General features: G+C 39.5%; 1 protein-coding gene across 1 annotated transcript in view; it reads left to right on the top strand.

The window, feature by feature from the left end:
• Positions 1 to 17232, top strand: part of LOC134542720 (cadherin-89D) — a 153667-nt gene that overhangs the window by 46279 nt on the left and 90156 nt on the right. Inside the window, 4 exon segments of the mRNA XM_063387193.1 lie at positions 9930 to 10085; positions 12874 to 12982; positions 15458 to 15660; positions 16898 to 17026. Coding sequence (XP_063243263.1) covers positions 9930 to 10085; positions 12874 to 12982; positions 15458 to 15660; positions 16898 to 17026 — 597 coding nt within the window.

Here is a 17232-nt window from a genome sequence, read left to right as displayed (position 1 = left end):
CTCTTCACTTTGCGTTCTCTTTTATTTCTTCTGACTTCTGACTTTTTTCCATGAAGTTCTTATGCCATTTCGAAATAAAAAAATTAATAAAGTAGGAAAGTTGCAAAGTAGTTGTTACCCTTTAATTTGGTTCTTCTTTCTCTGCACCATCAACGCGGCGCGGAAAAATTTATTATATGTTTTACCTGACGACGCGTTTTACTTAACCTTCCTAAAAAAAATTACTATTCATTCAATTGACATTGTTCTCAATATGTTCGTGTTATTAACTCCAAGATATATACCTGTTTGCGATACCAAATAATTGCAATACTTTTTTTGAGAGTTAAATGCGTTTTATGTTTCACCATGTACGTTAGACGTAAGCCATTTTTTATCATTCAAGCCGTGAAAAACTCAATCTTCTTTTAGAATCTCAACATTTTCTTCATGAAATTTTACTTTATCTTCATTAGGCAGCTTCTTTCAAGATATTTTTTTCTTGGGTACGATATTAATGTGTTCCATTTATTGTAAAATATTTCCTTCACATTAAAACCTCTGCAGTTCGAGCGCGATTTATTTATCACTGAATTTTCTTTTAACTTTTACATTATCAAGTCGAATAAGAAAATCTGCACCTGTAGCACTTCTTTCCGCAAGATTTTAAATATAAAAGTTATTTAGATTCAGCTGTTTGAATAATTGTGTGCTTTCTTTCTCAAAAATCGCACAACTAGATTAATGAAAGTTTGTCATATAAACTTAAATTGGCGGCATGCACTGACAGATTATGCCTCAGAGAAAATATAAAACCTTTTTGTGAACTTTAAATCATTATGGATATTTTTGTATAATGTATTCAGTCTATAACATATATTTTCAAAACTATATATATTTAATATTTGAAAATAGGCATACATCTGTTCAGAAATATCCCATTTAAAAGATAGAACTAAGTATCTTGAATATAACTGAAGATTTTTACTTGACAAAATACTTGTTATACAACTTTTGTCAAGATATTTCGATGAACAATGTTAAACTTTAAATGAGTACTTTTAATCTTTTCAATCAACTTATAGATTGATGCAATTATATAAAATATTTTAAGTAAATTTGTTTCAAAAATATTGCTACCTAAAACTTTCCCAAAATGAATTTTTTTAAATTATTTAACAGCAATATTAAATAACATTTTTTCATAACTCCTTTACCCGCTATTATGTGCTTGGTGAAAATCAGAACTTTAATATAACATTTTCTATAAAACTGCTTTCTTTCTTTGCATCATTACTGCTTATAGCTAATGTGCATATAACAGGGACGTTTCGAAATTTATATTCACGAAATACACGTTTATTTTTGTGTTTATTTACTCTTCATGTCACAACTGTCTCGTAGTTGTAGCTGACTGTATTAGTCTGCGCTGTGATATTTTCTGACTATTTACTTTAACGAAATTCTCTGTTCTGTATGTGCGTTTAACTTTTATATCGGCTCATTTTGGCTGGTTTTCTGTGTGTTTCCGTATTCGTCATTCTTATCCGTTTCTCTATGACATACTATAGTATTATCAGCACTAGCAAGCCTATTTTCAAAAAAAATTCATTTATGTGGTTTGTTGTTAATTAACGAAGCAGGCTTTGTTATGATGATTGTATGAGTTTTGCAAAATCTGTATACAAGCCACCAGCCTTATTATTTACTCAAATACATTGATTTTGTTAAGCCAAGATTAAAACAATGAGTGGACAGTCGTTCTCTTGTGAAAGTACAGTTCTAATATTTGCGCGCCCGAGGCAAGACAACATTTAACTTCCAGCAAGGTTTTCTTGCAGATATTTATTGCAATATTCTCGTTTGCGTCGCTCCAGGAAACTGCTACAAGTTCACCTTGTGCGCTCCCCGGGTGTGTTTGTTTCCTGGTGGCAAGCAGGGAATTCCAGAGAAGAATTAGACGCAGGTAACGGAATCTGTCTCGTTGGAGACGTGTTTGCTGGCGAGCGGGCACAGAGGGTGCGTGCCAGGGACTGCTAGTGAAGCTTCATCAACTACCGTAGTGGCTTCCAACTGCAAATCACATTTAATGCAAGCGGAGAATAATACCAATTTGCGTGTCTAATAAATAACTGTTAAAGAATTATTTCCAACAAAAAATAAATTACAAGAAATTAATAAATAAAATAACAAAGCAATTGATGCAACGAATAAGTTTATAATCTGACATTTTTCACATACAATCAAAATAATCACATCAATACATGATGTGAACCCGTTGTACATTCATCATTTGGGCTCTGAAATGACAAATAACGTTTCAAACTCTATCATATTTGTTTATTTTTTACTTAAATATATATATTAAAGTATTAACTTTAACGCCATTTATTTAGTTAAACAAGGAATTTAAAATAAACTTACAGTTCAAAAATAAGTTGTTATATCTTTAGAACGATTGTAAATCAAACCAAGCCATGATAAATCTAAAAAATAATAATAATTAACATTACATGATAGCTTTGTTAGGCTTTTCTTAACAAACCTTTTGTTTTAATAGTTATTATATTTGAAATTATAATATCAAATAAATTTCAAGGACGGAAACAAGGATATCCATTTCCAGGTTCCCCACAAGTATTTTCCACCGATACATTTGGTCGCATTTACTCAATCCATACAAGCAATGACGAGCGTTTCTTTTTATTTTGCTATTAGTCAACATTCGTGGCCCAACATCATTCCAGCATCTACAACTGTTAATGTTGAATTTTGTGGTACGTATAGAGAAGCCTAACAAAGTTTGCGATTATACCCTCAGAGATGCTATGAATTTTTCAAATGCTCATCAAATATGAAAATTGTTTTTGAAAATTATCTCAATATGCGTCACATCGAAACCGATAGATTTATGGATCAAATACAGTGATGACATGTCTGATGACATTTTGCATAATATGCGTACAATAACATCAAATCCATATTTGCAACTGAACGAGGAAATTCACAAGGTGGCATTATTATGTGCTTGATAATATAAAACAATGCCTCAATTAGACATGTCATCGCCCAATCATCCTACGCACGACACATTTAATAAAGAGTTGAAACGCGAAAAACAATATTATTGCGATGGATTGAGAGAATCAATTCGAACGAACCTTCCGCTGTTGAATCGGCAACAAAAATATGCGTACGACACTCTCATAAAATTTGTAAAGGATGGAACTGGAAGGATTTTCTTCTTGGACGTTCCTGGTGGAACTGGAAAAACTTCTGATCAAATTGATTTTGGTAACGATTCACTCCAAGAATGAAATTGCACTTGCAGTTTCTTATCAGGAATCGCAGGTACGTTATTGGAAGGTGGTCGGACAGCTTATTCAGCACTCAAGTTGCCGATGAATGAGAAAATCAATGAAACTTCAACGTGCAACCTTTCGAAGAAATGTGCGAGGACGAAAGTTTTGGAGCAATGAAAATTGATCATTTGGGATGAATGTACGCTGGCGCATAAAATGTCTTTGGAGGCATTAGACCGAATGATGCAATATCTACGAAACAATCAAAACCGGTTTGGTGGTGCGATCATTCTTTTGGCAGGTGATTTTCGCCAAACATTGCCAGTAATTCCACGGTCAATACCAGCCGTTGAAAGTAATGCATTTTTGAAGACCTCCGTTTTGAGGAAACACGTTAAGACACTCAAATTAAGTATAAAGATTCGTGTTAAGTTGTAGATCCATCAAACTGCAAGTATTTTCAAAACTTTTATTGCTGAACATTGGCAATGACAAAATCCCCATTGACATTTCGATTGGCTGCATTTCATTCCCTGCCAATTTGTGCCAGTTCACCGAATCCAAAACCGAACTCATCTGAAAGCTATTGCCAAACATTGCTCAAAATTACAAAAAATTATGATTGGTTGAGCGAACGTGTTATATTGGCTACAAAAACATTGATGTCGAGGAATTGAATTTCAAGATTCAAAGTGAAATTGCAGAAGAAATGATGACGTACAAATTGGTGAATTCCGTTCCTAGCCAAGATGATTTCAACTATCCTGACGATTTTTTAAACTTGCTAAATTTCCCGGATTTCTTCCTCACAATCTCCAATTGAAAGTCGGATAAGTTATTATAATGTTGAGAAATATCAACCAACCACATCTATTTAATTTCACCCGGCTTGCTTAAACTGATGAACAACAAACTGGAAGATTTTTTATGCCACGAATTTCAATGTTTCAGACTGACATACCATTCTAATTTAGATGCTTGCAGTTTCCGTTACGGCTTGCATTTTCAATGACTATAAACAAATCACAAGAACATTCAATGAATATTTGTGGTTATAACCTTGAAAATCCATGCTTCTCACATGGTTAATTGTATGTCACCCGTTCCCGTGTCGGAAAACCACCAGCATTGTTTGTTTACGCGCCTGGCAACAAAACAAATAAATGTCGTTACATAAAGCATTGCAGTGAATGAAATGATGCTCACACAGTAAACCAATCGAATCAAAGTATTTATATGTTTATTGTTTACTATCAATTCTGACATAATGCAGTTATGCCTTATATTTTGAAACAAAATAGCATGGTTCCAAGAAGATCACATTCCAGACACATCACACATTTACAGCATTTCAGCGGTGTACTGTTGATAGAATTCATATCGCATGTAAAATTTACAAATTGGCGTACATCTGAATGTACTCATCCTCAAATTGAATATCCATGGGCACAATCGTTAATAAATACAATGATCGCACAGAATAACTTTTTTCTTCTCATTTTTACTTTTTTTACAATATAGGTATCTATAGCTTTTTATAAATTAAAAAAATCCTCAACACTCTTACTGACATTAGGACCGGACAATGTCTGTCAGATCAGCTGGTGTGAAATAAACACATTTGTTGAAACGACTCGCACACCACCTATTGTTTGTATCACACACGAACTGAAATGTCGTGGTTTCTATTTGATTTAATTCAATTCTGCGATTTGTCACTGTTTCCTTTTTACTAATTTCAATTCTGTTATACTGTACGTGTGAACTCGTACACCGAAAACACACGAGCTGCCACCAAACTTTATGAAGCACACAACATGTTTGTTTAAAACGATTTGCGTACTACCTATTGTGACATGTTTGTACTAACTCGGAGATATTCGCGGGCATGCGCATAATAACCCACCAAAGTTTCATGGCAATCAGATAAACAGTATAAAATTATCGACTGGATGTGAGCAGTTAAATGAATATGAGCATATTCATGATAACTCTAATGGATCGCTGGCTTGATCACGCAGGACTGGCTGTTCTCCTTGCCGTGAGAACAAAGAGAGTAGGTATCCTGGCCTCAGCTGCGCCGCGCTGTTCCGCAACACGCCGTGCTTGCGACACCCCGCACCACCGAGCCCTGCTCTTGCTTGCGAGTGATTGATGCGGCCGTCTCTCGCCTGGCACGGCGCATCAACCAATTGTTCTCCCCCGCCGAGACCTGAGCAGCACGACTCCAGGAGTGCTTGCCTCGCGCCTCCCACGCCTGCAGTCCGGAGCGGTCCTGTGCTATCTGCTGTCAGCCGTGGAGGCCGTCACCCGGGGGAATCGGAAAATTAACTCTGTCAAAAAATAAACTTTTAAATCAACATGGGAAATTCGTTTTGACGATAGTTTGGCTATTGACGTGATAACGTCTTATAAATCGATGAACGCCGGCTGCACGCAAGGAAAAATTATCACGTTCCGCCTGAGCCGAGCTTGCAAGAAGCGGCCAACCATCGTGCGAGAAAATCTTCTATAATATCAAACAGTTTAAGGCGGGCTTTCTAACTAATTGTTCGTGATTATATTCAAACAAATTATTCAAATTAATATTTGCAAAAATTGTAAAATATATTTGAAAATTAAAAAGTATGCAATTTTTTGATCAATGTTTTCTTATGACGTTTTCACGTAAAATTATCGTCCGTAAACCAACTTTACAGACAACCTCCCATTTTTTTCTTAAGAAATGTTTGTGTTCTTTCCTGATAAATTAATTTTTGGTCCGTTTTATAAATGTTTACGATCAAATTCAGGTATTTATTGCGTAGTTATACGTGTTCATAAAATATTTTAAAGATTTTTTAAAATGAAATTGGAACTAACCAGTATTTAATTAACATGACAATAAAATTGTAATCAGAAGAATGTCCTGTTGAAGTGGCGCTACAACATGCGTGCAGCAGTGGCGCCTTCATGTCGGTTTTGTTAGTTACATGTCGAGAAATCATTTGTAGCGTGGAATGGCTTTTTGAATGTAATATTAGATAAATTTTTTACTCCAGCCGTTTCAAATTATGTTTGTTCAGACAATGCGTACCTTGAAAAGTCGTGGTTACTTGCTGGTGAAAAGGTGGCATACAGTTCTATTCCTTGGGAAGTCGCTAGTATAAATACAATGAATGATATAAAGGTAGAACGTTTTATTGTAGTCATCATACTTTTCTTGGAACATATATCAGTTAATTCTTTGCTTCGAGTTATTTGGGTTGCATGTAAACCTATCGGTGATTGCAGATGGTTTGGCAGTAATTTTTAGGTACTGTACATTTTAAATTTTTTATGAAAATCTCTTTGCAACGTTAGTCATGCAAGTAAATGAGTTATAAAGCTTTTTCGAATAAACATGCAGAGAAATAGAATCTGACTTAATTAAATTTTAATGCGGGAATGATTACTTACAAAAGTCATGGCTGATTCCCTTCCCTAAATACCTTTAATTGTGTTCCTATCATTCAGCACAAGAAACAAAAATATGAATTAAAAAAATATATAATTATATACTTAACTTACTTTTAAACGGTGAGCAACCAATTCAAAAACATCTCATTAATATGTTATTTAAAAATATATATATAGGCCTATTTAATACTGCGTTACAGCAGGTGTCTTGCTTAACTAATGCTGCCAACGTAGATGCTTGTATACCACGGATTAATTAAAAAACAATATGTGCATCCATAGACAAAATGATTTAAAAACTTACGTGGTGAGGCATGTTCAAGATTTTGTAACTTGCCAATGGAATTGTAAATATCGTTGTAGAAAGGGCGAGGCAGCCACATCGCAGAGCATACAGCCTTTCACTGCACACATGCGTGTGATTTATTTTAATGAAGACGAGAAACATTCAAAGATTAAAATATTTTGATTTAATAATCGATACATGTAAAAAAAAAAGAGTTTCAGTGTCACATGTGTCAGTGTCGGGTTAAAAGTGATTTTAGACCACGGACATAAACGACAGACACCAAAAACGATCGAATGCACGCACTAACTGAATTTAATGTAATTAATTACAGTATTTCCCAGGCCAATAGGATTTTTCATTGTGGATGGGAAAATAACTTCGGAGTTATTAAAGGATTGTCACCGGCTGGCCTCTACGTTCCAGACCAGGGCTGACAACTATGCCCACGCTCGCCAGGGAGGGCCAAATATCATTTTATATCAAAAACATCAAAACCTGTACTGTCAGTAAACCAACCCACTCTTTACCTGCGGTGCGTTCTGAAGGCAAAAGAAAATTAGCAAAGCAAAAATAATAGAGTACAAACGGAAACATACTGTTTTATTTATTATGCAAAATAGTTATAATATGGACCATGGCTCATTCCTGCTATATAACCAACTACCGAAAGCTAATATTGTAAATACAAAAAAATTATCTAACAATAAATAAATACATATAGAAAAGCTAGTCTATATAAATATATAGATTTCTTTAAAGTTCGTAAAAATGTAAAGGGGTCCCCATAAAATATTAAATAAAAAGCAATCGTTTGAGTGCTGGCAATCAGTTCTCACTTCAAAAGTCCGAAAAGGGCGTAAACGTCTCCAACAGGTAAGTTCCAAAGTGTAGTTACTCAAAAAAGAGGTACAAGTTCGGTGCACAAAAATCACTTCAGTAAAAGCTTTAGTGTTTATACTCACACGCCTCCTCATTTAACTATGCGTGGGGCTACATACACGAACGGTAACAAGGTGATTATTTCTCCTGGATACCAGCTTGACGAGGCGATAACAATGCCATCTCGTGTCAGGCAGCCCTACCAGCATTCTAACTGCAATGGGAGATCCATATGACTTGGCGACTTCTATAAGAATCTTTATTCAATGCTTCTACGAAAAACCAGTAGTTAATAGACTAACTTACGTCCAAAAAATATGTAACTTGTAAATTTGGGAGTGCGGTGGTGCAGTTGTTTGACACTGTACTTGCATTCTAGTCCTGTCATTCTTATTTCTGTTTCCCATGGTTTCTCGCTTCTCCCCTCATGGATATGCTGGCACGATGCCTCGCAGTGACTCCCGCTGTGTGTAGCTATGTGTAGCTGCGTATAGATGCGTGTGTCTGCGTGTAGATGCGTGTAGCTGCGTGTAGCTTCATGTAGCTGTGCGCTACTGTACAAACTGTGGGTATCTGTGTGTAACTACGTTTAGGTGAGTGTAGTTGCGTGTAGCTGAATGTAGCTACGAACAGCAGCTTGTAGCTGCGTGTACCTACATGAAGCTGAGAGTAGCTCCGTGTAGCTTCGTATATATGAGTGTATCTCTGTGTAGCTGCGTGTAGCTGCATGTAGCTGCGTGTAGCTTCATGTAGCTGTGCGCTACTGTACAAACGGTGTGTATCTGTGTGTAGCTGCGGTTAGCTGAGTGTAGCTGCATGTAGCTACGAGCAGCTACATGTAGCTACGTGTAGCTACGTGTAGCTACGTGTAGCTGAGTGTAGCTCCGTGTATCTGTGTATATCTAGTGTAGCTGCGTATAGCTGAGTGTAGCTGCGTATAGCTGAGTGTAGCTGCGTGTAGGTGAGTGTTGCTGAGTGTAACTGCGTGTAGCTGCGTGTAGGTGAGTGCATCTGCGTGTAGCTGCGTGTAGGTGAGTGTAGCTGCGTGTAGATGCGTGTAGCTGAGTGTAGCTGCGTATATGTGAGTGTACCTGCGTGTAGCTGAGTGTAGCTGCGTGTAGGTGAGTGTAGCTGCGTGTAACTGAGTGTAGCTGCGTGTAGGTGAGTGCAGCTGCGTGTAGCTGAGTGTACCTGCGTGTAGCTGAGTGTAGCTGCGTGTAGGTGAGTGCAGCTGCGTGCAGCTGCGTGTAGGTGAGTGTAGTTGCGTGTAGCTGAGTGAAGCTGCGTGTAGGTGAGTGTAGCTGCGTGTAGCTGAGAGTAGCTGCGTGTAGGTGAGTGTACCTGCGTGTAGCTGAGTGTACCTGCGTGTAGCTGAGTGTAGCTGCGTGTAGGTGAGTGCAGCTGCGTGCAGCTGCGTGTAGGTGAGTGTAGCTGCGTGTAGCTGAGTGTAGCTGCGTGTAGGTGAGTGCAGCTGCGTGTAGCTGAGTGTACCTGCGTGTAGCTGAGTGTAGCTGCGTGTAGGTGAGTGCAGCTGCGTGCAGCTGCGTGTAGGTGAGTGTATCTGCGTGTAGCTGAGTGAAGCTGCGTTTAGGTGAGTGCAGCTGCGTGTAGCTGAGTGTAGCTGCGTGTAGCTGCGTGTAGCTGCGTGTAGGTGAGTGCAGCTGCGTGCAGCTGCGTGTAGGTGAGTGTAGCTGCGTGTAGCTGAGTGTAGCTGCGTGTAGGTGAGTACAGCTGCGTGTAGGTGAGTGTCGCTGCGTGTAGGTGAGTGTAGCTGAGTGTAGCTGAGTGTAGCTGAGTGTAGCTGAGTGTAGCTGCGTGTAGGTGAGTGTAGCTGCTTGTAGCTGAGTGAAGCTGCGTGTAGGTGAGTGCAGCTGCGTGTAGCTGAGTGTAGCTGCGTGTAGCTGCGTGTAGCTGCGTGTAGGTGAGTTTAGCTGCGTGTAGCTGAGTGTAGCTGCGTGTAGGTGAGTGTAACTGCACGAGCTGTGTCGACCTGGCGGTCGACAGCCGAGCCGCGCGGTACGGACGGACGCCGCGTGTTGCAGGCGGAGGACGCGGCCTTCTTCTCGCTGGAGGACTCGAACCCGCGCGCCGTGTCCGTGCGCCTGGCGCAGTCGCTGGACGGCCTCGTGGACAGCGACACGCCGCAGAACGTGCTCAAGTTCCGCCTCGTGTGCGACCACCTGGACGGCGACGACACGGTGAGTCCTCGGCCGGCACTGCGCCCTCTGCACCCGCTGCTAAGTGCGCACTGCACCCTCTGCAACCCGCTGCTTACTGCTCATAGCACCCTCTGCACCCGCCACTTACTGCTCACTGCACCTTCTGCACCCGCCACTTACTGCACACTGCACCCTCTCCAACCGACACTTACTGCGCACTGCACCCTCTGCACCCGCCACTGCCTGCTCACTGCACCCTCTGCACCCGCCACTGCCTGCTCACTGCACACTCTGCACCCGCCACTTACTGCGCACTGCACACTCTGCACCCGCCATTTCCTGCGGAATGCACCCTCATTGTCTTGTCTCCATGCAGAACCATCGGTCAAACTTATGTTAAGTAATATTAGACCCGATATAACACTATTTATTTGAATAATGTCAATTTGTGAGTTTGTCATTTTTAAAGAGTTTTCTTTATTTTTGTACTTAATACACATATTCACCTATTCATTTTCATAAAACGTAGGTGTTATAATCGTTAAAATATTCCTTTGGAGAATTTCCGTAGCTGTTTTTTTCTGACTAATACGCTTTGAATGTTCGCTTTATATAAAACGATGAGCACTATAAGCGATGTGACCTGGCAATGTTTATATGTTTTTGAGTCATTGAGAAGTTGGTTTTAACTCTGCAACCTTTCACTAATCTTCTGAGTGGGCGCGACAAGCTCATCACCCAGCTAGGAGAACGATCCAGATCTCAAGAAAAATAAATGTGTTTTCTTTTCAAAACTGCCAACTTAACCGGAACCCATCTGTCCCAAGATTGTTCGGGGATTTGCTTTCAAACGTTTACAGATTTTATCAAAACCATTGCGGAGTTGAGGGGATGATATTTACAAGTGCTTCTTAACAGTTAATCTTATTTGAAAAATAAATCCGAACTATTTTATTGACGAATCCCACGAAGTAACAAATTTTCTTTTTGCAATGAACCATCACTCGCTTGAGCAATCTATTAACTAGCTTGATTGGGCCACAGGAAACTAACTTAATGCAATGTCGTGGTTGTAGAAAGGTTGCCTCGGCCGGGCGAGAACTTGAGAACTGCCCTCGTGCGAACTGCCGTCCAGACCGAGCTGGCTCGCCAAGGGAAGCCTTCTTTTCACATACGAGAGAGCCAAACGCACGATCGTGCATCTTCGTTTTTTTTTTTTTGTTCATTGTAACTCATGATACCTAATGGTCAATTAGTTTAGGTTAGCTACATTATAAATAAGCTTTAAAACATTGTGGACGGTTGATTTGGTTATGATAGCTACATTAAAGATACGGGAAAAAAAAATCATGAACTTCGGGGAACTTCGGGTTTTGCCTCTCTCGTCTGTGAAAATAAGGTTTCTCGGCTCCCCAAGCCCCGGTCTGCCGTGACGTCACGACTCCCGCCGCGGCAGTCGTGTGAAACACCGTTTCTACCCACATTCCCGCTCGTCTGCTGAAAACATGGATGCTGTTAGCAAATAATTCTTAATGGATTATTTATATTAAATATTAATAAAACATGTGCAACCTTCATTTTCAACAGCAGAAAATCGAGGAAAATCTTTTTTAGAACTCCAATAGGAATAATTAAATAATATAAAGGAAAGCCATTAGTATTACCAACTGTTATAAAGCTATTAAAAACTTATAACCTAACGAACGTACAAAAATTAAATTAAATTAACAGATTTTTACTAATGGCCAACGATTTCAACCAAATATTATGCTTTCATCCCTTTTGGAATGAGTTATTGAACCAAAATGAAAAACTAACATCATGGCAGCATGTATACCTGTAGCAGAGACGACGTGTCAATATCACCTATAAGTGCCATTAGATTTGGTCGTAAGGGAACTATGTAAAACTAATATGTGCGTGCAGTCCACGTGCAACAGAAGTGAAACCTCTTGCTTTATATATTATTAGTTATAGGAAACATAATTCTCTTTAGCTGAGGTTGCAATTCAAAGAAATATATATTTTTTTGCAATTATTCGAACGCTAAATAATGCTATTACGTAAGTATGCAAGTATGAATGTATGTAAGAGTGCAAGTGTAAAATTCGGAAGTAAGCAAGTATGCAGGTATGCAAATGTGCCAGTATGCGTATGTAAAATATGCAAGTCTGCAAGAATACAAGTATGGAAGTGTGCAGCTGTGCATGTAAAATTGTGCAAGTATGCAAGTTGGCCATTATGCAAGTGTGCTAGTGCCAAAGTATGCAATATACAAGTATACAAGCATGCAAGTATGCAACCATGCAAGTGTGCAAATATGCTGCATCATTTCTAAATCCCCTCTCCCACCTCCTCCTATATCGGTTCCCCCTTCACATACATAACTATTTTAACCTCTATCGGTTTTCCCACCACATACCTAACTATACTCGTCCACTCCCTGTTCTCCCACTATGTACCTATTTCCTTCCGCTATTAGTGTCCCCACCACCTGCCTAACTATTTAGCTCATATATCAGTTTCCCCACCACATACCTAACTATTCCCCTCATGCAATCGGAATTTTCGTAATGCTCGAAAATTTTAGCCCCCTCAGCAAAGACTATGTAACACAGATAATGTGGACACCAATATATTTTTCAAACTGGTCTTGTAACTGACTAACTGTAATTGTACTTTTTGTAATTTAATGTCACTCATTTGTGTAAAGCCATCATTTTAATATTCGTCAACCACTCAAGTGAAAATTCACAGCATACTAAGACGTTTCGTCCTAATGAAAAAGGTATTGTTGACGTTGGATGTGGTTGTCGGGATGTTCTAGATATCATCGTACTTGTCCGTGACGGTGTATGTGGAAGATGTGAACGACCACGCGCCGGAGTTCCAGAATGCTCCCTACCACGTCACCGTGGAGGAGTTGTCGCCAGTGGGTGAGTCTCGGGCCTGCTCGGGGGAACTTGCCGTGTCTCCCTCTACACGCACTCTTTGAACTGACGCTTCACGCGATTGCTCTACGCTACACGCCTCTAAGGTTAACTTATACATTCAGCTCAATTGTATTTACATATTAAATTGCGCGGTAAACTCGCTTTGATTAATGAACTAACAGATTTTATTTTGCTTTATTATTATAATTTCTCCCAATTATGTATATTAAAATACTTAAATAAATATTACCCTTTAAAATTTTATTTTACACCCTAATCCTTTCAATTGTTTTGACAAATAATTATAAGTATGTAATTAGTTTTATAGAAATCTTAAGCTGTTTACAAAAGTGTTTGAATTTAGCTTGATGAGACAAGAAATAGAATACCTATTTTTTATTAATTGCCTGCACTGTTAACACTAGAGTTTGTTAAATTGGATGACATTATCTTTGAAAGATTTATGCAATAGGAGTGGATGACTTGATGTAAACTTTTGGACATACGCCATTGTTAAGCACATGTATGTCTGTAGAAGATAACTACAAAAAACACAAATGACAAAAACACAAATTAAGCAAAAAAAAATGATGTTGTCAGGATATAAACATCACATAATATTCCATAACAGGAATATGGTCAACAAACAAAGAAAAACAATGCAAAATGGACTAATAGAACGAAAAAAAAACCACAAATGATGACAGAAAAAAAAATTGAACCCATAAAATTCAGCACAAGTGTTGAAACGAGACAAATACACAGCAAAACGAAAAGACGAAACAAACAAAATAGTTTTCTAAAAAACAGATGAAGAGAACGAAAAACCCCCCACAAATGATGACAGGACAAAAATATTGAACCCAAAAAAATTCAGTACAACAGTTGAAACGAGACAAAAACACGACAAATTGAAAAGACGAAACAAACACAATAGTTTTCTAAAACAGAAACAAGCGACGTTTTGGGAACTGCTATCTGCTCCCGTCCTCAGGCAGAGACGCACATGGTACGAAAACACAGGTGGTGTACGGGAAGTAATTTTCAGTACTTATACTTTTCATTTTCAAAGTGTTATTACTTAAAGTAATTTAATTTTAAACATATATATCATCAATCTCTATTTCGTAAGACTTCGATAAGGATCTCAGTAAATCTTAAATATGTTTAGATCGTTTTCAGTAATGCTACGTAAAATCTGTAATATAATGCATACCGATTTAAAGTTGCAGTAAATTTTTGTGTGAACTAAAAACATATGAAACGCACATACATATTTATTGAAAGCTGTTTAATTAAATTCAAAGGTCACCTTAATCATTATATTAATATAAACTACCATTTTTAAAATTAAAATAGCTCCTTATCAATAAGAGTCAGTTAAAGATATAAGAACAAAAAAACAAAAATCAGCAATATTGGTTAATTAATCGGTTATGGCTAGGGACCGGAAAAATTCGCGGGTTCAATGACCTGTATGATGAACTCCATAGTTCTACGTACACTCGGTCAAATGCCACCCACTCATTGGCTGCTGTCTTGTGAGACGTTCTAGCGTAGCAGCCTGTGATTCGATAAAGCTTTGGTTGGGTGTTTCTCAGTTGGCCCAGAGTCATCCAGGTAAGTTGTGAACCAATAACAGAGGCAGCACTTGAGGTATAACGATTTGTATTTTAGCCTATCGCGAAATAAATTCGCGAATTTTTCCGGTCTCTAATTATGGCATTAGAAAATTTTTTTTTTAAAATGTGTATGAAATGAAATGTAATAAATAGGGGTATGCAGATTTCGCGAAAAGATTTTGAGACATTATGAGAGTTAAAACACTATAGCATCGTCTGTGTTTCGGGATTGGATGAGTTTCTCCCAGGTACATATCAATAGTAACAACACCAATCAAAGTGATTCAGTGGGGAAGCAAACTCGTCCTGAGTGGCTCGTTCAAATAAGGCAACGACTTCTCTCGCAGACGGCCGCCAATCACAAGGAAGAAACCACAGGTGCGGGTATACCTTGTTGCAGTCTAATAGGCGTTCAGATCTTTTCGCGAAAAATGCCTGACCCTAGTTATAGCATATAGAATATGTATGAAATGAAATGTAATGAATAGAGACCTGCAAAATTCGCGGATTCATTTCGTGATATTCTACAATTCAAATAATTATACCTTAGCGCTGCTTCTACCACTGGTTCACTGTTAATCTGGAGTAATGAGGGCCAATTAGAGACCCTCACTCATAGAAGTGTCGAATCACAGGCCACCCAGTCGAGACGTCTCACAAGTCAGCAGCCAATGTACAGGTGGCATTTGCCTGAGTGTGTAGAGTGTAGTAGAGTCTATCCTGGAGGTCATTGAACCCGCGAATATTGCAGGTCTCTAGTAATGAACCACGGACAACTGAAGGAAGGCAGACTGGTACGCAGTGTTCTGGAAGGAATGCAATCACCGCCCCACCGCTGTTGCGCGCGTGCCCGCAGGCCTGACCATCTTCAGGGGCGTGCACGCGGTGGACCGCGACAAGCCCAACACGCCCAACTCGGACGTGCAGTACGCCCTCACGGAGGGCAACGAGAAGGGCTGCTTCGCCCTGGAGAGCAGCCACCGCGCGGCGCTGGTGCTGCGCCGGGCCCTGGACTACGACACGGGCGACGTGGACTTCCAGCTCACCGTCATGGCCTCGGTAGGGTCGGGTCGCCGAACCACCTGTCACCAGTTCGTGGTCAAGCAATACCCTACCTCAACTACAACAATCACGTCGTTTGAAAAGCATTTCAAACCGGCAGCTTGGTTTCTGGGTCGTAGCCGTGTCCTCGGCGGATAATTCACCGAAGTTTCGGTCGACATTGCAGTCGCGTATCATCAGGGAGCAGTGTGAAATCCTCAAATCCTACCAAATCCTTAGTGTTCCGAGGATTCGATATGCGAGGAAAAAGACTGAGAGAAAAATATTCGAGGGAATAAAAACAACACTGATAATCTTTCAAGTATACTAGATTCACTTTTCTTCATACCTTTCATGTTAATTATTCCCCAAAATATTGTAGTTTTAACATGTGTGATTATAAAAAAAAGCAGTTATTGATTCTGAAATCTTTGTTTGTGAAACAACCATTTAGGTACCCTACTGCTCCCTGAAGATACGCGACTGCAATGTCGACCGAAACGTCGGTGAAATTATCCGCCGAGGATCACGGCTACATCCCAGAAGCCAAAGCTGCTTCAGACAATGGCCGTTAAAAGCCTGCGCACATTATTACATTTCAAACCAATTGAAAATGAGTCAACACCAAGCGTGGTTTATCCGTCGATTAAAATAAATGGAATTCACGTCACATACTCGACACCTCCTGAAAGGTACACACCACATCAAATTTATTCCCAGAAATTATAGAACTTTTTTATCTGTATCTTTACCTTCGGGATGTGTGTAGGTTGTCTAAAGCTACCTGTGAAATGTTTTGATGCACAAGTGTATGGTCTGAGTAAGAAATAACTTGATTCAATGTTTGAGTCAACCAGTGGCGCAGCCAGGGGGGGGGGGGGGGGTGTTAGGGTTTCAACCCCCCCCCTTAGCCCCAAATCTTTAATTAATTTCGTATTCATCACTCAAACAAATTTCATATTGAAATTAATAAAAATTTTACCATTACAATATTCAAATTTAAGTACCAAAAATTGCTAAAATAGCATTATTTTACACCTTAAAATCCAAATTTTCCAGGGGGAGGACCCCGTGACCACGGCTTTTATACCGGGGGGGGGGGGAGGGGGGCATGTTTCTTAACACCCCCCATACACAAATCCTGGCTACGCCACTGGAGTCAACTACACTACCAAAGAGAATGTTTTGTTAGAATAACCTCAAAATTGCATGACCGCACGTATGCCATGACTACGACTGGCTACTGTGTGCCCAGGACCGCGGCTCGCCGCCCAAGAACAGCACCACGAGCATCAGGGTGACGGTGCTCGACAACGACGACCTCGGTCCCAAGTTCACCAGAGACGTCTACCGGACCAAGATAACCGAGTTCTACCCTCTCACCGTGAGTGTTAGAGTCCGTCTACAATAGTCCGAACCTGTGCGTGGTCCGTGTCCTTATCCGAATGTGAGTGACGTCACATCGTCTCACCGAAAACTTCCCTGTCCACAATTGCGATGTCCGATGTCCGAATGTATTGATTTATAAAGTTGTCACCAGAGCGCAGTAAATGTGCCAAACCAAATGTGTTTGTTTATTGTTTTGACGCT

The sequence above is a fragment of the Bacillus rossius genome (genome assembly GCF_032445375.1).
Source record: "Bacillus rossius redtenbacheri isolate Brsri chromosome 9 unlocalized genomic scaffold, Brsri_v3 Brsri_v3_scf9_1, whole genome shotgun sequence".
Classification (NCBI taxonomy): domain Eukaryota; kingdom Metazoa; phylum Arthropoda; class Insecta; order Phasmatodea; family Bacillidae; genus Bacillus; species Bacillus rossius.
The sequence above is the reverse complement of the archived record's forward strand: the minus strand, read 5'-3'. Positions and strand labels throughout refer to the sequence as shown.